Here is a 19,905-nt window from a genome sequence, read left to right as displayed (position 1 = left end):
TGGACTCAGATAACTCAGGTCAAAGCAGATGTTGTGGATTGTCTGTCTTGATACTCTGGGTTATATGGCTGTGTGGAAGGGCCCTATAACTCTATGGGATGGAACCACAGCAGTTAAAGTGTCATAACAATGCAGTGTGGAAGGGCCTCTGGTCAGGAAGGGTTGTGAGTTGCTTATTCCTCTTGCGTTTCCACAGTTTACTGAACACATTAAAATACTTCGGATTCATAGGAAACGTAGCATTTCTTTGAAAACTGGGCTCATCATCTTTCATGCTGATGATAAACAGGAATGTGTATACAGGAGGGATAGGATGTTGAAACACTTAGATCCGTGGCCAACCAGGTGCCTGGGATTTATCCAGCCTTTCAATCTTCGAAACGTGTGTGCTGCATCTTGTCAGGCTTCTCAAAATTTTGTACTTAGAGGCAATTCCCAAACCACAAATATATGAAAAAGTGTAGGCGGATAAGAGTGTTTAGGAAATGTATACTTCATTTGTTTTGGCATTGCAAGCAAGTTTGGAAGGGAGGGTTTTGCTTTGGGGATTTAGAAGCATTTGAGCAAATTAGTTTACTCTTTGCCTTAATGGGTCCCTTTCCCCCAATATTTCAGGGTGCATTAAAGTGCCATGTCCTTGCAGATTTATGATGTAGCTTCCAGCCAGAGTTTCACAGCTAATGGTATGATCTCGCATAAACAGCATCTTGGATTTCTGAAGTCAGCCAGAGTATGTAGTGGGCCTTAGGGGTTGCCCAAGGCAACAATGGAAGACTAGAAGGTCCTTGGCTTTGAAATGTTTTCAGGAAGTTCATCCTAATGCTCAGGTGGAATCGCTTTTCCTGTAGACTGAACCTCAAACTCTAGAAGCCACCCTGAAGACTTGAAAATTACCCACTTCAAAGTTATGTCTCAAAGACCTTGCGGTATAGAAGTATTGTGTAATTATTTGTTTTATTTGTAGAATTATTTATGAGTCTCCCTTTGGCCCAAACAAGGAACCCCAAGTGATATGCTATTTAGTAGTTAAACATTTAAACATAGCGAACGTCGCAATTATCCCTAAATGTTCTTCAATCATGCTAATTTTTTTAAAAGACAGTCTTATATAAGAGGCGTTGTATGGTTACAGTGACAGCATAATGTGTTGTTTTGTTAATATATGAATATGGAAAACATGTTGGGAAAGGGAGGGTCATATCAAAAGAGCCACACTGTTCCCAAAGAATGGAATGTGGGTTGTTGTAGATTCAGCAGATCTCTTCCTGCCCCTCTCATGTTCTCAATGGGTCTTTTCACTTACGTTGTTATGATTCTACTGCCATGGCAATGCCCAGTGAAGTCTTGAAATTGGCGATTTGGGGGAGGAAATGTGGAATTCTAAGCCAGAGAGCTCTAGAATCACAAAACTACAAACTCTGAGATTCTACAATATGCAGCCATGTCAGTTAAGAGGAAGTCATAATGCTATAATTATGTATTTTTTGTAACAGATGTTGAGACATACGATGGTGTTGTGTATAGTTATCATGATGGTGAAAATCAGATTTGTATGACCAATCCTTTCTATTTTGTGGCCTCTCCTGTAATGCTGGTAGCTTAATTACATACCTAGATGGCTCCAGTGGGCGCTTACTATGTTTATCTCTTGGCACTGTATTTCTCAACCTGGGGGTTAGGACCCCTGGGGGGGGGGTGTCTCGAGGGGGTGTCAGAGGAGTCGCCAAAGACCATCAAAAAACACAGTATTTTCTGTTGATCATGGGGGTTCTGTGTGGGAAGTTGGGTCCAATTCTGTTATTGTTGGGGTTCAGAATTTATGGTTCACCTACAATCAAAGAGCATTCTGAGCTCCACCAATGATGGAATTGAACCAATCTAGGCACACAAAGCTCCCATGACCAACAGAAAATACTGGGAGTGTCTGGTAGGCATTGATCTTGAGTATTGGAGTTGTAGTTCACCATACTAGAGGCACTCCCAAGTGGCCAGCTACTGGTCAAAGGACATTTAATCAACTACCAAGCTTGCAAACTTTGTGTTTTGTTTGTTTGTTTGTTAAAAATGCAATACAAGTGTTTGGTTTGCTCTTGACATGATAAATAAATACTGAGATACACTCTTTCTTCCTCAGAGAAAGTCAGTAGCAATCCAGCCTCTGAACAGGTCTTGCCAAGAAAAGCTTGTGAAAGGATCACCATAAGTTAGAAACATCTTAATTGCAAACAACAGCATGCCATATTGTCTCATCATGTGTTGAAAGTATGACATTCTCTTTTAGTCACTTGACTTTTAGGAGAGTTCAAACTTGAATTTTGAGTGCCCATTGATATCCATGGAATCCTATATTGCTGCCATCCTATATTGCTTTGGATAGTGTAGTATTTTCACACACAGACCAGTGCTAGCCATGACACTACAGAGTGAAATGTCTGCCCAACTGGGCAGCTCACTGGTTCTGCCTTTGGTCTATTTAATACGCCTGAGAATTGTCCTTAGGATAAACTGTATACATCACTCCATGTGGGTCACAAACGTGATACATAAAGAATGGCTTTGTGCCTTGAGAGCTTGCTTAATAACCATAGAGATTCCAAGTTACATTCCACAAATTTTATTTGATGTTGTTATTCATCAAAAACAGAGAAATGATGTGGAGTCTAAAAGTCCAGAAGACAAAAATGAGGACCACATGAGCATCTCATGACCATGTCAACACGCCCTGATTAATACTAAGAACGTAAACAAATCCAAGTCTTGAAGCAATTCTGAACTAAATGAACTTTGCTGGATCTTGTTTCGACACCACCTCCAACTGCAACCTCACAAAAGTCCTATCTGGGAATGAAGACTTGGTTCTGAGATTCCCTCATTTTGCACAGTTTCAGGTTTTTGCCATGCTTTTAATGCAGGCTGATACTTTCCATTTCAGAGGAGTGGCAAATCCAGTCTGTGTTTTAGTTACTTCATAGAAGTATTCTAGGTGGCCAACTGATTTTGGTGATAAGAGTTCACAGGTTGGATAGATTCTTTGAAGTTTGGCCTAAAACTAGAATGGACATGGCAGATCACCGACACATGGTGACACTGCTGTCATTGTTGCTGCATATCTTCAAGTTGCTTCTGATTTAACCTAAAGTAAACCTGTCGCAGGAGATTCTGGGAGTGTGTGATCTGCCCAGAGTGGGCTTCCCTGAATGAGCAGCAATTCAATTCAATCTCACTACTGCACATAATTCAGTTGTAAGGGAGCATTGCCTACATTTTTATAAGGCCATGGGCAGACCTTATAATGGACACATCTTTGGCTTCTGAAGTTGAATGAGACTCTTCACTAGAATTGTGTGATATATCTAGCAGTAGCTTTCAAAGTGTTCAGGCATTTTATGACTCGATTACTGGAGGCAACTCAATATTTAAAGTACACTCAAGGTAGAAACAAAATCAAGGAGGCATCTGAAAGAGAAAATGTCATATCTTCAGCTATCCTCACATCAACTGAATAAATGCATGTTCCACTATGACAGTGGTTCTCAACCTGGGGTCCCCAGATGTTTTTGGCCTGCAACTCCCAGAAATCCCAGTCAGTTTACCAGCTGTTAGGATCTCTAGGAGTTGAAGGCCATCTGGGGACCCACAGGTTGAGAACCATTGCACTATGACAAAGGAGAGAACTTCTGTATATAGATGAATGAATGGAGGAAACATAATTAGCCACTAATCAATATATGGCATTTTCAATATTCGAGACAGTTTGCCTCTGGATGTCATTTATTGAAGAACACTAGCACAGAGCTTGGAAATTAACTTTTTTGGGCTACAACCCATTGAATCCTCCAGCAGCATAACTGCTGGCTGCAGTGGCTGGGTGTTTATGGAAGCCGCCATCTTGGGGGTGGGGGGGAGGAATGTTTCTCAGCACCATCAGGATATTGTGTACACATATTTATGACTTCAGGCTGCCTGTTAATTTCTGACAACTCCATGAATTTCATAGTTTTCTTTGAGTCAAGGAATACTGATAGGTGGGATTGCCATTGCCTTCCTCTGAAATGTATCGTATAACACCTGGTGTACCTTGGCAGTCTCCCTTCAGAGTACAGTATTATTATATTAATTTAACATCTTGTTTGTGGTGCTTTCCATAACTCACTGGTTGGCCTCTATGCAAACTGAATGGTGGACTAGATAGATCTTTGCTTTGAAGCAACAGGACTCCTTTTTCTGTTCAGATATATGCAGAGGGGATGCAGATTTAACTTCTGTAGTGAGGTCTTCTCCTTTGCAAGGAGAACACAGTCTCCACCCCCAAGGAATGGCTCTTCTTTCCTCCTTTAAGCCAACAATCATCATGTTTTTCAAATATGGTATTGATGAAGCCACTTCTGAGCCTTCTTTGCTTCAGAAATCCACATGAATTTCATGGGGTCACATTAAGTTGATAGGTGACTTGACACACACGCATGTTCCTTTTAATGAGTTTTAAGTATATGGCCAGTGCCAATAACTTTTGCTTGGGAGGAGAAGAGATGTCTGGAATATTTGCTTTCATTCTTAATGGAGTTTCTCTTTCTGCCTTCTCACCTGTCCTTGAGTGTAATGCAGCGTTAAAGCTTGCATAGCAACACTTGTTTGCCAAGGGTGTGGCACTGGCAATTTGAATGGATATGCCTACAGGTGTTGTGCGTTGCAGGTCCACTGTTGATTCAGTGTGGTGTAAATGAAATGTAACAGTGGCCATAGTTAAGAAGACGGATGAATCAGTAGCACAGATGAAGAAAGCCTTAGTGGAAGAGCTAGTTATGTTTAATGGAAGTTTAACCTGAGGTCAAATCAGTACCAACTTATATCCTAGCAAAATAATTTCTCAGAGATTTGGCTCTGAATCATGTACCACGTTCCAAATATTATACTGCTACTGCTACTACAGACCATGGAACAGACAATTTTTTAAAAATACATTACAAGTGTACCCCTGGTTTGCTTCTGATATGATAAATAAATTGATGAAGGCAGTGGGGCTTTCATATATTCTTAACCAGGAAGGAAATGCAAATGAAAAAAAAAGCTGCCACATTCTTTATAACCCTATCCATTTTATGCTGGATATAGATTGTACTGCTTTTAAATGGATTTTTTTTTTAAAAAAATGTACTGATGGGATACTGTTGCAGCATTTTCAGTCTATTTCAGAGACAGCTGGCAGGGCAAAGATTATCAGGAAAGGGTTTTAGAGAAAACACAGGGATTTGCTTTCCTGCAATCAGAACATTGCTCCACAAATGCACTATCTGGCCTTCAGCAGAGGCACGTCCAGAGCTGAGTGCTTTAGAAGAAGCTGTAACTCTCCATTAGCACCGGAGCATAAAGACCTGCTCAAAAACAATGCAACAGCAAAGTAAAATTTGAGACTGTTATCAGCTCCTTTCAGCAAGCAGGGTATTTTGTAAAGCACATGGCTATATTTCTGCTCCACAACTATACCAAAAAAGGATTTCATATTAAATTCAGAGGGATTGATGCCCGAGTAAACAAGTTGAGGATCACATTGTGTTTTATGTACTTCATGGCTGAGGAGCACCTGGCTCTCATTATGATACTGGGTTCAATCCTCATGACCCTCCACTACTGGTGATACTGGCTAGAACTGGTGTTAGTTCTGCTAGAGGAGGCATGGACAAACTTGGACCCTCCAGGTGTTTTGGACTTCAATTCCTACAATTCCTAACAGACTCAAACCTTTTAGCAGATGAGGGGGAAAAGGAAAGGGCGTGAGGCTGTTAGGAATTGTGGGAGTTGAAGTCCAAAACACCTGGAGGGCCCAAGTTTGCCCATGCCTGTGCTAGAGTCATAGAACTTGTGGAATTGGAAGGAACCACCAGAACCATCTACTTCAGTGATTCCCAAACTCTCTAGTCTTCTAGGTCTTTTAGACCATCTCCCAAAAGCCATTGGGTTTGACCAATGATCTGGGAGCTGAGCTCCAAAGCACCTGGAAGACCAGAGTTTTGGGAAACTCTCTACTCCAACCCCATGGCAGGAATATACAATAAAAACACTCATGAAAGATGCCAAACTAGCCCTAAAGAGAGTCCACACCATCCTCCAAAGCAGTCCGTTCCACTGTCAAACAACTTTTATAGTCCGAAAAGACTTCCTAAACTTTAAGTGCAATTTATTTTATTTTCATTTCAAGGCAATGGGTTAAATCCTTGTGCTGGCAGGACTGTTGACTGACAAGACAGGGGTTAGAATCTGGGGAGAGCAGATTGAGCTCCCTCTGTCAGCTCCAACTCCCCGTGTGGGGACATGAGAGAAGCCTCCCACAAGGATGGTAAAACATCAATTTACAGGAAAGGAAATTCCACCTGAACATTAGGAAGAACCTCCTGACTGTGAGAGCTGTTCAGCATTGGAACTCTCTGCCCCGGAGTGTGGTGGAGGCTCCTTCTTTGGAGGCTTTTCAACAGAGGCTGGATGGCCATCTGTTGGGGGTGCTCTGAATGCAATTTTCCTGCTTCTTGGCAGGGGGTTGGATTGGATGACCCATGAGGTCTCTTCCAACTCAATGATTCTATGATCTGGGCATCTCTTGGGCAACATCCTTGCAGACAGCCAATTCTCACATACCAGAAGTGACTTGCATTTTCTCAAGTCACTTCTGGCACACAAAAGAAATGCAACCATGGTCCAAGTGTGTTTGGAAGGCCACATGTTCCTCAGTTCATTGTAACACTCAATACGAAAACCTAAGCAAAATAGGAATCTTGTTTTTGGAATCTGATTTTAATTTTTCAGCATTGAGCAGCCTAAGTAGAGCTTTGCACTTGATGCCTTTAATCAGTGTTTATACTTGAAAAATAAAGAATGTCCTCAATTAACTGAAACCACATTTCCAACTCACCAAGAGGCAGCCTTCTTGTTACATTTAGTCTTTGGATGAGGATCTACCATGTTGTGATAAATTCACACACCCTACAGAGAGAGGATTACTTAGCAAATGCCCCCTTTGTCTTGTTTCAAAGCAAGTGGGCATGCATGATTGGAAGCAATCAGCATTACATGCCATGGTGTCACTCCTACAAAAATTAGCTTCACATTTGTCGCCTGACTTTTTCAAAATGATAAAATCTACCAAAGCCAAACAGAGGCAACATTTTGCAATTGCTAAAGAGTGAGGAAGGAGGAGGAGGAGGAGGAAGAGGAGGCAAAAGCTCTGACTAATCTAAAAGGAATTTTGGAATACAAGGAATAATGCTGGCGCAAATAGAATCCACAGCCATTTTTGAAGGCAAGCATGTAATAGTGGGCGCAATAGGAAGTGATCTCTGCAGGACAAGCGTTGGCAACTTTTGCCTTTACGAATGTTGTTGGACTCAACATGGGAGTTTCAACCAGCAAAATTTGGAAGAACAGAAGGTCCTCATCACTTATCAGCCCCTGAAAACCATGTGAAATGGTTATCTTAGGGTTGTCATGAGATAACCATATCACATGGTTTTCAGGGGCTCAGAGTGTGTTTCGCCCATTGATATTGGTCACATCAGAGCTATATTCCAATGGCACTGTGACCCCCTCAAACTTTTTGAAAATAGTGAATGTATTTGTCCAAGTCCCTTACATTGAGTGACTGATAACTCAGTGTTCTGTAGATACAAATAACCCCCAAATGTTGTTGTTGTTGTTGTTTGCCATCAAATCAACTTTGACTCAAGACAACCCTATGATCAAGCTCTGCTCCAAGCAGATGCAATTCGTTTCATAAAGATCAAGTAGACAGAACATATTGTAAAGAACAAAAATAACTTTCTGGCCTTGCATCGCACATTTTAGTGCAAATATTAAGACACAAATAGTGTCTTGCTCAGGTCTTGCACAGTGAGGAATATAGCTTCCTTTACTGAGTCAATCCACCTGTAATACAGATTTCGATTTTTCTTCCTGCCTTCCACTTTTCCCAGCATTATCTTTTTTGATGAGCCTTCTCTTGATATAGTACTATACTTCTTTTACATGTTACAAGCCTTGTAGTTTGAAGTTACAAGGCTTCAAACTACAAGAAAGGAGATTCCATCTGAACATGAGGAAGAACTTCCTGACTGTGAGAGCTGTTCAGCAGTGGAACTCTCTGCCTTGGAGTGTGGTAGAGGCTCCTTCTTTGGAAGCTTTTAAACAGCGGCTGGATGGCCATCTGTTGGGGGTGCTTTGAATGCAATTTTCCTGATTCTTGGCAGGGGGCTGGACTGGATGTCCCATGAGGTCTCTTCTGATTCTATGATTCTCTTGATATAGTACCTCCTTTCCATGTTACAAATGGATGGATTCTGTCGTATACACAAGGAGATCATTAGTAGTAGTTGGTGCCTCCCATGTCATGTGTGTTTCTATCTCAATCCACTTTAGCCTATACTTTAAAGGCTTGCCTAGGTGCTGAGTCTGCTTTGGAAATAGGGTTTAGCACCTTGGATAGTTCTTTTAAAGTATCTGCTAAAACCCAGAGTACAGTATATTCACCATCCTAGTGACATGAGTTCTATCAGCCACCATTGAAAGCTTGAGTCCCCCCCCCCCCCCCTCATTCTGTGATAATGATTTCTGTAGGCCCTGGCTTGATCTTTTAGTCATTTGTTGCGGACTCGCTGCCACAATTGAGTCATCAGCGTTGCCCATCTGAGTTTATGCACAAACTCCTATCTATCTATCTATCTATCTATCTATCTATCTATCTATGCTCTCTTTGTTTTGAGTGACAACATAACTCATCTGCTTGATGAATTGCCACCAAATTTGGCTACAAGACACCCATTAATGCAAGGAGTGACCATCACCCAAAAAAATAATTTTGTTATTTGTGAGTTATAGTTGCTGGGATTTATAGTTCACCTACAATCAAAGAGCATTCTGAACTTCACTAATGATGGAATTGAACCAAACTTGGCACATACAACTCCCATGACTGACAGAAAACACTAGAAGGGGTTGGTGGGCATTTACCTTCAGTTTTGGAGTTGTAGTTCACCTACATCCAGAGAGCACTGTGGACTCAAACAATGAAGGATCTAGGCCAAACTTGTCACAAATACTCCATATGCCCAAATATGAACACAGATGGAGTTTGGGGGAAATAGACCTTGATTTTTGGGAGTTGTAGTTACTGGGATTTATAGTTCACCTATAATCAAAGAGCATTCAAAACCCCACCAATGATAGAATTGGGCCAAACTTCCCACACAGAGCCCCCATGACCAACAAAAAATACTGTTTTCTGGTGGTCTTTTGTGACCCTTCTGACACCCCCACACAACCCAATGGTTTAGAAATGCTGCCTTAAGGCCATCGAGCCCAACTCCCTTCACCAGAGCAAGAAAACATAATCAAAGCCCTCCTGACAAAGAGCCATCCAGCCATAGACATATAGGATTCACTCTCTCTCTCTCTCTCTCTCACACACACACACACACACGCACGACAGATATAGTATCATAGATTTGAAAGGGATCCCTAAAGAAGGGCAATTATATGTTGCATGTTCCAGAGTAGGCAAACCAGACAATCTCTAGAAACAACAAAAAATACTGTTTAACCACAAGCATAAAGAAATTACATATATTAGAAACCAACACTTTCTCATTACTTTATTTTCCAGATCACCAGACTGGGCCAGTGCAACGCGGGGCAGGGGATGGCTAGTTATATATTATGTATGGTGACTTCTGAGACACCCTATATATTTATGTATACATATTTTCATATATTTATTTATTTCTTCTAATAAGAAAGGTAGTTCATTATATAAACTAAAAAAAAAGAATTAAACAGTGGGTCATTCAAAAGTCACTTGACTGCAGGGGTTTGGGCCTGTTCGGTCCCCAAATGTATTGCAGTATACAGTTGATGGTCACTGGCTTTCATGCCAATGAACTTTTTTTGGATTTTAGTCTGAACTTTAAAGGAGCTATCCAAGTTGCTGAACCTGTGTGAGGTGAAGTCTAAAACTCATGAGAGGAAATTGCTAGGTGCCTGTATGTCCTCATTGCACTTTTCAGTGGAGTCACGTTTCTTTCTTTTGGCTGTGAGTCATTGACGATAATGAATTAAGCGATGTACAGTTGCCTTGGCACTTGTTGCTCCTGTAAACTTAATACAGCTTCACCACTGAGCTTCCTGCTATGCATCCATCATTGGATGATTCAACAACCTTGATGTTTTCCTTGCTTTTGTATATTTGGGTGTGCTTCTTCTCTGATGCCTGGAGAAGATAATATACTGGTACAGTTCTTTAAAATGTACACACATTGTGCACATTGAGCCTGTCAGTAATGTAAATCCCCTTCGGGCACATGCTTTGTGGAAGGGCGCAGTGTGCCACTGTTCGTTTAGTATCAAGGCCTTTGTAGATAGAGGAAATGCCCTAAATTCAAAAACACACAAGTACTAATACAGCTATTATATTCTCAAGTGTCATCTCTAGGGGAGGAAAAACAGTGCTCAACAGCCAGAAGGAAAGAACAGCAATTATGTAAAGAGATCCACACCCCTCTTTGCAAGTGTCAAAATATTTAGCATCCCCAATTAATGTGAATCAACCCAAATTGCTGGGTGAAGGGCTTTCTCTCTCCCCAGCCCTATTTATCCTCACAAGGCACATATGCCTAAGGATTCAAAGGCAGCTGTTTTGGTCGTGGAATATTAGCATGCAAAGGGATGTGTTAGTAGCACCTTAAATGCTCACAAGATCCCTTTGCAAAATGAAGGGTTATTACAGATTGAACATCCCTTATCCGGAATTCTCAAATACAGGAGACTCTCAGTTAACCGGCATCTGTGATGCTTGGTAAATGACAGATAGATGTAGTTTCTGGTTGCTTGGGGGTTACTATTAAAATACTCCCAACTAATCCTATACCCCAAACTACACTATACCATACTGTATTGACCTGATGTTAAGACTGAAATATAGGAATAAAAAGCAAATTAAGACAAATAATGATGAAGTTAGAATCATGAAATAATAGAATTGGAAAAGACCACATGGGCCATATAGTCCAACCCCAGCCATGCAGGAAAAGCACAATCAAAGTACACCTGACAGATGACCATCCAGCCTCTGTTTAAAAGCTTCCATGGAAGGAGCACCCAATATTGAGTGACTTAATGTTACCCTATTATATATTATACTGGGAGCCCTCAGTGGTGCAGTGGGTTAAAGCGCTGAGTTGCTGAGCTTGTTGACCAAAAGGTCACAGGTTTGAATCCGGGGACCGGTGTGGGCTTCCACTGTCAGCCCCAGCTTCTGCTAACCTAGCAGTTCAAAAACATGCAAATGTGAGTAGATCAAAAGGTACCGCTCCAGTGGGAAGGTAATGGCACTCCATGCAGTCATGCCAGCCTCATGACCTTGGAGGTATCTACAGACAATGCCAGCTCTTTGGCTTAGAAATGGGGATGAGCACCACACCCCAGAGTCGGACACGACTGGACTTCATGTCAGGGGAAAAACTTTACCTTTATCTATGCCTATACCTACACACACACACACATATTAAAGTATGACTTCATTTATTTTATTTATTTTATTTTTGAGTTCTGGTTAACTGAGATTCTACTCTACCCCAAAATTTGAAATTGTCCACCAGAGATAGTGATGTCTTTGCCTTTAGATGGATCAGTGTACACAAACTTTAGTTTCATGCCCAACAGAATTATTAAAATATTGAATTAAATCACCCTCAGGCAATGTGTATAACAATATAGGCAAAGTTGGGCCCTCTAGATATTCTGGGTTTCAACTTCCACAATTCCTAACAGCTTTAGGCCCCTTCCTTTCCCCTCATGGCTACTTAAGCTTGCTGAGGTGTTCCTGCAAGTATCTGTTGATCTTAGGAAGCTGTTTTTTGATCTAAAGCATTGGCATGCTGGCTGATATCCGGACAGAGGATGGGCCAGAGATGTCAATGCCTTGGTCCTTTCATTGCTGGCTGCTACTTCTTGGTGGGTGTCAGGTGGAGCAATACCAGCTAAACTGTGTAATTTCTCCGGTGTGGGGCGTAGACACTCTGTGATAATGTGGCATGTCTCATTAAGAGCCACACCCACTGTTTTAGCGTGGTGAGATGTGTCCCATACTGGGCATGTGTACTTGGCAGCAGAGTAGCAAAGCTCAAGGGTGGATGTCTTTATTCTGTCTGGTTGTGATCCTCAGGTTGTGTCAGTCAGCTATCGTATGATATTCTTTCTACCACCCACTTTTTGCTAGATATTCAAGCAGTGTTTCTTATAAGTCAGAGCATGGTCCAGGGTCATGCCCAGGTATTTTGGTGTGCTGCAATGCTCCAGTGGGAATCCTTCTCAAGTCATCCTCAGAGCTTGAGATGCTTGTCTGTTCTTAAGGTGAAAAGCACATGTCTGCATTTTCCCTGTAATAGGCAGTAAGAGCACCTAAAGCTTTGGGCCAGCTAACACCTCCCAACAAAGGATTCAGCCAGGCAGGAATCAGCCTTTCAACCTGCAAGGCCAATCAATGCTAATCAAGCTGGCCAATTGCAACATTCACACTTGCTTCTAGTAGACAAAGAGTTATCCCCCCCCCCCCCCCCCGGACATTATTCCACAGATATATAAACCTTGCTTGGTTTTTTAAAATCCCAAACACCCAAGCATTTTCGGATAAGGAATGCTCAACTTGTATCTCTTTGATGGCCTGATGTTATACCTTCAATGACTATCCCTTCTCCCTTGGATAGTTGGCTACTTTCTTTCCATTCGCCTTCCTTCCTTCCTTGGCCTCTCCTCTCCTCCTCTAAGGAAAGCGCAACTTGTATCTCTTTGATGGCTTGTTGTTATACCTTCAATGAATACCCCTTCTCTCTTGGAGACTTGGCTATTTCCTTTTCCCTTCCTTTCTTCCTTCCTTGGCCTCTCCCCTCCTCCTCTAAGGAATGCTCAACTTGTATCTCATTGATGGCCTGATGCTACACCTTCAATGCCTATCCCTTCTCCCTTGGGGAGTTGGCTACTTTCTTTCCATTTCCATTTCCTTTCCTTCCTTGGCTTGTCCCCTCCTCCTTCCTCCTCCTCCTCAGAGTGCATTAATGAACATCCAGGAAGGGAGCTGCCCTCCTTTGATCTCTTTGATGGCCTGATGCTATACCCTCAACGACTATCTGTTTTCCCTTGGAGAGTTGGCTACTTTATTTCCTGTTTCCTTCCTTGGCCTCTCTCCTCCTCCTCTAAGGAATGCTCAACTTGTATCTCTTTGATGGCATGATGCTACACCCTCCATGACTATCCATCCCTTCTCCCTTGGAGAGTTGGCTGCTGTCTTTCCATTTTCTTTCCTTTCCTTCCATCCTTGGCTTGCCCCCCCCCCTCCTCCTCCTCCTCCGAGTACATTAATGAACATCCAGGAAGGGAGCTGCCCTCCTTTGATCTCTTTGATGGCCTAATGCTATACCCTCAATGACTATCTGTTTTCCTTTGGAGAGTTGGTTACTTTCTTTCCTCTTTTCTTCCTTGGCCTCTCCTCCTCCTCCTCTAAGGAATGCTCAACTTGTATCTCTTTGATGATCTGATGTTGCACCTTCAATGACCATCCCTTCTCCCTTGGAGAGTTGGCTACTTCCTTTTCCCTTCTTTCCTTCCTTCCTTGGCCTCTCTCCTCCTCCTCTAAGGAATGCTCAACTTTATCTCTTTGATGGTCTGATGGCTACATCTTCAATGCCTATCCCTTCTCCCTTGGAGAGTTGGCTACTTTCTTCCCATTTCCTTCCTTGGCTTGTCCACTCCTCCTCTTCCTCCTCAGAGTACATTAATGAACATCCAGGAAGGAAGCTGCCCTCCTTTGATCTCTTTGATGGCCTAATACTATACCCTCAACGACTATCCCTTTTCCCTTGGAGAGTTGGCTACTTCTTTTCCTGTTTCCTTCCTTGGCCTCTCTCCTCCTCCTCCTCTAAGGAATGCTCAACTTGTATCTCTGATGGCCTGATGCTACACCCTCCATGACTATCTATCCCGTCTCCCTTGGAGAGTTGGCTGCTGTCTTTCCATTTTCTTTCCTTTCCTTCCATCCTTGGCTTCCCCCCCCCCCCAATCCTCCTCCTCCTCAGAGTATATTAATGAACATCTAGGAAGGGAGCTGCCCTCCTTTGATCTCTTTGATGGCCTGATGCTATACCCTCAATGACTATCCCTTCTTTCTTGGAGAGTTGGCTACTTTCTTTCCTGTTTCCTTCCTTGGCCTCTCTCCTCCTCCTCTAAGGAATGCTCAACTTGTATCTCTTTGATGGCCTGATGCTACACCCTCCATGACTATCCATCCTTTTCTCTCTTGGAGAGTTGGCTGCTGTCTTTCCATTTCCCTTCCTTCCTTCCTTCCTTCCTTCCTCCCTTCCTTCCTTGGCTTCTCTCCTCCTCCGAGTACATTATTGAACATCCAGGAAGGAAGCTGCCCTCCTTTTCCAGGCGATAAACCGTAACCAGAGACTTTTCCGTTACGCGAAGCTCAAACAAAAGAGCCGACCGAATGTAATTTCACCAGCCCGGGGTTGGGAAGGTCCCATTGTGGCTCCTCTCCAGTGTGGCGCTGCCTGTTTGGAAAGGGGGTGTGTGTGCCTTCATAGGCCTGCCTTCCCTTTGGGAAACCGCCTAAAAGGGCCGTCTCCACTCCCAGGGCCGAGGCAGGGACGTCAGGGATGCGCTTGGAGGCGGCAAAGCTGGGATGCGGCGGAGGGCGCATGGGTGAGCGCCTCCTCCTTGCCTTGGCCTCCCCTCCCTCCTGGCTCCCTTTGGTACAGCCTGGGCTCCCTCCACAATGCTTTATGCAAATCGGAGTGACGTCACCACGGCAGAGCCAGTGAGGGGCTCCTGATTCTGCTACAAACCAGCCCAAAAAGGTTGGAGGTGTGTGAGAGGTGCTGGAAGCAAGGATTGGGAAGGAAGGCAAAGAAAGAGAAGGAAAGGAGAGAGACCAGGGCTTCTTTTTTGCTAATTTTTTTTTAATTGCATGGTTGTATGAAGTTGAGCCTAGCAACACAAGGATCGCCTTGGCTATTATTGCACCACGTTGGTTTCAGTTTGGATTGCTTTTGGAGGAGCAGAAGAGGAAAAAGACCCTTCCATCATTTATTTTCAAAGGCATCCTAAGAAATGGTTTGAGGGGTTACCCCATCTGCAAGGAAATTGGGATCTGCCTTTTTGGAGCAACCAGTGGGCTTCATCTGCTGTTTTTGTGTTTTGTTTTGTTTTGCAACCCCCCCATTTCCAAGGAGCCCCCTTTTCCTTCCTGCTGGCTGGTTTGCATGCAGGGATTTGGCCCTTGGTGGCCACCTTCCTCCTCCTCCTAAATGGAAATACAAAATTCTGCTGGGACACCTGGATCCTTGTCCCCTGGTTACACTTCCTCGGTGCCATACAATTACAATCAATTGGAAGGAAGGTTCAAGCAACTGCAAGGTAAGCAGAGGCATTTGGGTATTTCTCCTGCAAGAGACAAATAAAGATCAAGCTCACCAACATGATGGGGTGATGTGTGGTGATTGATGTCTGGTACCAAACAGTATATGTAATATTACTACATATAATATACTACAATATAGTAATATATAATATTAATATTGTGTTTACTAATAATATAATATATTACATACACATATAATATTGATAATATTATAATGTAATACAATACAATATAATAATTATATATTTTATATTACAAGTAATATTAATAATATTACAGTATAGTACAATATAGTTATATATAATACTAATATTGTGCTGTGCTAATAATATAATATATTGTGTACACATATAATATTGATAATATTATTATAATGTAATACAATATAATACTAATAATAATACAATATAATAATTATATATATATTTATATTACATGTAATATTACTAATAATATTACAGTATAGTAATATTATACTATAATATTACAGTATAGTGGTATAGTACAATGTAGTATAATAATATAATATATTGTGTACACATATAATAATAATAATAATATAATGTAATACAATAAAATACTAATAATACAATATAATCATTATATATTTTATATTACAAGTAATATTACTAATAATATTACACTACAGTAGTATAGTACAATATAGTAATATATAATACTAATTGTATTGTTCTAATAATATAATATATTGCATACACATATAATATTGATAATAATATTATAATGAAATATAATATAATACTAATAATAATAAAATATAATTATATATTTTACATTACATGTAACATTACTAATATTACAGCATAGTAGTATAGTACAATATAGTAATATATAATACTAATATTGTGTTGTGCTAATAATATAATATATTGTATGTATATATAATATTGATAATATTATAATGCAATACTATATATATATATAACATAATATTACTAATGATATGGTATAGTAGTATAGTACAATATAGTAATATATAATATTAATATTATTCTATGCTAGTAATGTAATATATTGTGTGTACATATAACTTGTAAGCCGCTCTGGGTCCCCTTATGGGGTGAGAAGAGCGGGATATAAATGTCATAAATAAATAAATAAAATGTTTTTGGCAAAATGTTTTTGGAATTGTTAGCCTGATCTAAAGTGGAGGTATTCCCCCCCTTATTTCTTACCCTTTAACCTTCGCATGTTCAGCTCAAAGAGGGGGAGAGCCTGCCATTTAGAACAATAGGAGAAGGAAGGAAACTGAAGGGGGGAGAGAAGGGAGTGGTCTTTTTGTCTGCTCTCCCCTCTGGCCATTTATTATAGTCTTCAGGTGCCAAACAACAGACCTTTTATGTATTGTTGACTGGAATCACTGGTTTGTTGTGAGTTTTCCGGGCTGTATGACCATTTTCCAGAAGCATTCTCTCCTGAACTAAGAAGCCAGACCTTGAAACTGCTAGGCCATTAAATGCTAATTAAGGCAGACTATTGAAACATTCACACTTGCCTCAAACAGACAAGAGTTCTTTCTCCCACCCTGAACATTCCACAGATATATAAACCCCATTTTCCTAGTTTCCAACAGATCTCACAACCTCTGTGGATGCCTGCCATAGATGCAGACAAAACATCAGGAGAGAATGCTTCTGGAACATGGCCACACAGTCTGGAAAACTCAAACAATCCAACAAATCTTATCTTCCCTTCAAAACACTCCTGGACCTGCACACATTTTCCCTCCAAAGAGGAATCTCAGCCATCTAGAAGGCATCTCCCATCTAGTTGGGCCAATTCCGGTCCTTGCATTCCACTGATCATGGCTTTTATCTGTTGTCTAAGACTTTCATGGCTCGAATCATTGGGTTGCTGTGAGCTTTTCAGGTTTTATAGCCATGTTCCAGAAGCATTCTCTCCTGATGCTTCACCCACATATATGGCAGACAGCCTCAGAGATTGTGAGGTTTGTTGGAAACTAGACAAGTGAAGTTTATATATCTGTGGAAGGTCCAGGGTAGTAAGTGTGAATGTTGCAATTAATCACCTTGATTAGCATGGAAAAGCCTTGCAGCTTCAAAGCTTGGCTGATTCCTAACACCTCCCAACAAAGGATTCCTCCAGGTAGGAATCAGTCAGGCTTTGAAGCTGCAAGGCTTTTCAATGGTAATCAAGGCGATTAATTGCAACATTCACATTTGCCTCAAGCAGACAAGAGTTCTTTCTGGTTCCTTGGGCCTTCCTCAGATATATAAACCTCACTTGTCTAGTTTCCAATATATTGTACCTCACAATCTTTGAGGATTCCTGGAATAGATGTGGGCAAAACATCAGGAGAGAATGCTTCTGAAACATGGCCATACAGCCTGGAAAACTCACAGCAACCTATGGCTTTTATTTTTTGGGAATGAAGCAAGGCAGTGACTGAGCTTTCTCAATGATTATTACTCAGGTTTTGGCGCTCTTTCGTTCAAGTGGGGGATGATACAAATAAAACCTATTGTTATGGGGTGATGTCCAAAATGATGGATCCAGATTGTTCCCAATTCCAGATTGTGTTGTAAGGTTGGGATTTCGGTGCCTATAGTATGTATGATGACCTCTGACCTGAATTAATCAAATGGGTATGAATCATTCTGGGAGAAAGGCGGCATAGATATGCAATTGATCAACCAGTAAAAGTACTAGTTGGAATCTGAACTTTGTGCAGGATTTTGTGTTGGTAGATACTTTTAAAAATCCACAATATATAAATATTTTTCTTGAATTTCATTTCTACACAAAGCAGTCAAAAGTTCAAACTGTGCTATAAACACGCATATACACACATACACATATTTTCTGCTCTCTTTCACTCATGGGGCTGTGGTTCCTGTCAGAAATGCAGTAGGAACCAAAAGAATGTCATCTTTTGGTTTGGTCGCCTTCCAAGCGTACTGTTTTATGATTGTGTATTGGCTTTTCTCTCATTTTCTTCCTTTCTTCGTCTGTCCCGAAAAGCACACAAGAAACAGATCATCCAAAAATTGTAACCGCTGCTGAATAGACTCACTGGTGGTTTGAATGAGGTGTCAGGCAATGTAGATGTGTGCAGAAGACAATAGTAAGGGACATACAAATCGGGCCCCAAAACAAAATGTTACAGTGTGGAATACTGGGGTTCAAGTTAGCCAACCATCCTCTTTCCTAGGATACGCCATTCCGCTCCTTCGTTCCCTTTGAGTTTTTGAGGAGGAAGCCCCCTTTCACTCCAGTATTGCCCTCCTTTCATTATAAGGCTTCTGGCAATGCTCAGTTTGATTCTGCAAACCTTGAGTCTATCCCAGGCATGGGGAAACTTCGGCCCTCCAGGCGTTTTGGACTTCAACTCCCACAATTCTTAACAGCCTACCAGCTGTTAGGAATTGTGGGAGTTGAAGTCCAAAACGCCTGGAGGGCCGAAGTTTGCCCATGCCTGGTCTACCCCAATTCCCCAACCTCCTAAGCATTCTCTTTCATCGTGTACTTAGTAGTATTTTAGTATTGTAAAGGTCCCTCTTGGGAATAATAGTCTGCCTTTCCCCTCGAAGGTTAGATGGGCCAGAATCCCATGGGCTAGTTTAGCACAAAGGGGTCTGCTTTTGCTTTCCTTTGGGGCTGAGACTCTGTGACTTGCCCAACATCACTCAGTTGGTGTCATGGCCAAGTTGCCATTTGAAGTCTAGTGTCCAGAATTGTGGTCCAGTGCTCAAACCGCTGCACCATAAAGCTGGGTAAGAGTAAAGAATTGAAAGGAGTATCATGTTGGGTACAAGGGGAAGCTTCACACTGGATCATGTCCTTGGTACACAGCAATAAAAGTCCTTGAATAAGTGACTCATGGGGAAAAGTTTATCTGTTGGGTTGTAGCTACTAGATGAGAGAAAAATTGGAGCATTGCCCTCCAAATAAGAATTCTCTCTCTCATTGCCCATATTTCTCACTTTACGGTAACTTTAGTTGAACCGTTTGAACAGTGCTTCTCAACCTTCCTAATGCTGCAACCCCTTAATACAGTTCCTCATGTTGTGGTGACCCCGAACCATAACATTACTGTCGTTGCTACTTCATAACTACAATTTTGATGCTGTTATGAATCGTAATGTAAGTATCTGATATGCAGGATGTATTTTAATTCCCTGGACTCAAATTTGGCACAAATATCCGATATGCCCAAATTTGAATATTGGTGGTGTTGCTGGGGGGATTGATTTTGTCATTTGGGAGTTGTAATTGCTGGGATTTATATTTCACCTACAATCAAAGAGCATTCTGAATGCCACTAGCAATGGAATTGAACCAATTGAACTCCTATGACCAACAGAAAATGCTGGAAGGGTTTGGTGGGAATTGACCTTGAGTTTTGGAGTTGTAGTTCATCCAGAGAGCACTGTGGACTTAAACAATGATGGCTCTGGATCAAACTT

General features: G+C 41.5%; 1 protein-coding gene across 5 annotated transcripts in view; it reads left to right on the top strand.

Annotated features, from left to right (window-relative positions):
- The window catches only part of SPTBN1 (spectrin beta, non-erythrocytic 1), a 276,406-nt gene that overhangs the window by 100,674 nt on the left and 155,827 nt on the right, over positions 1 to 19,905 (top strand). For 2 of the 5 annotated variants that reach the window (XM_067462931.1, XM_067462920.1), the window contains exon 1: positions 14,891 to 15,453. The exons of the other annotated variants lie outside the window; for them this stretch is intronic. In XM_067462931.1, coding sequence (XP_067319032.1) covers positions 15,345 to 15,453 — 109 coding nt within the window. In that variant the 5' untranslated portion in view covers positions 14,891 to 15,344. Of the gene's footprint in view, positions 1 to 14,890; positions 15,454 to 19,905 lie in introns of those variants that run through there. 5 annotated transcript variants of the gene reach the window in all.

The sequence above is a fragment of the Anolis sagrei genome, chromosome 1, assembly GCF_037176765.1.
Source record: "Anolis sagrei isolate rAnoSag1 chromosome 1, rAnoSag1.mat, whole genome shotgun sequence".
Taxonomy (NCBI): Eukaryota; Metazoa; Chordata; class Lepidosauria; order Squamata; family Dactyloidae; genus Anolis; species Anolis sagrei.
The sequence above is the reverse complement of the archived record's forward strand: the minus strand, read 5'-3'. Positions and strand labels throughout refer to the sequence as shown.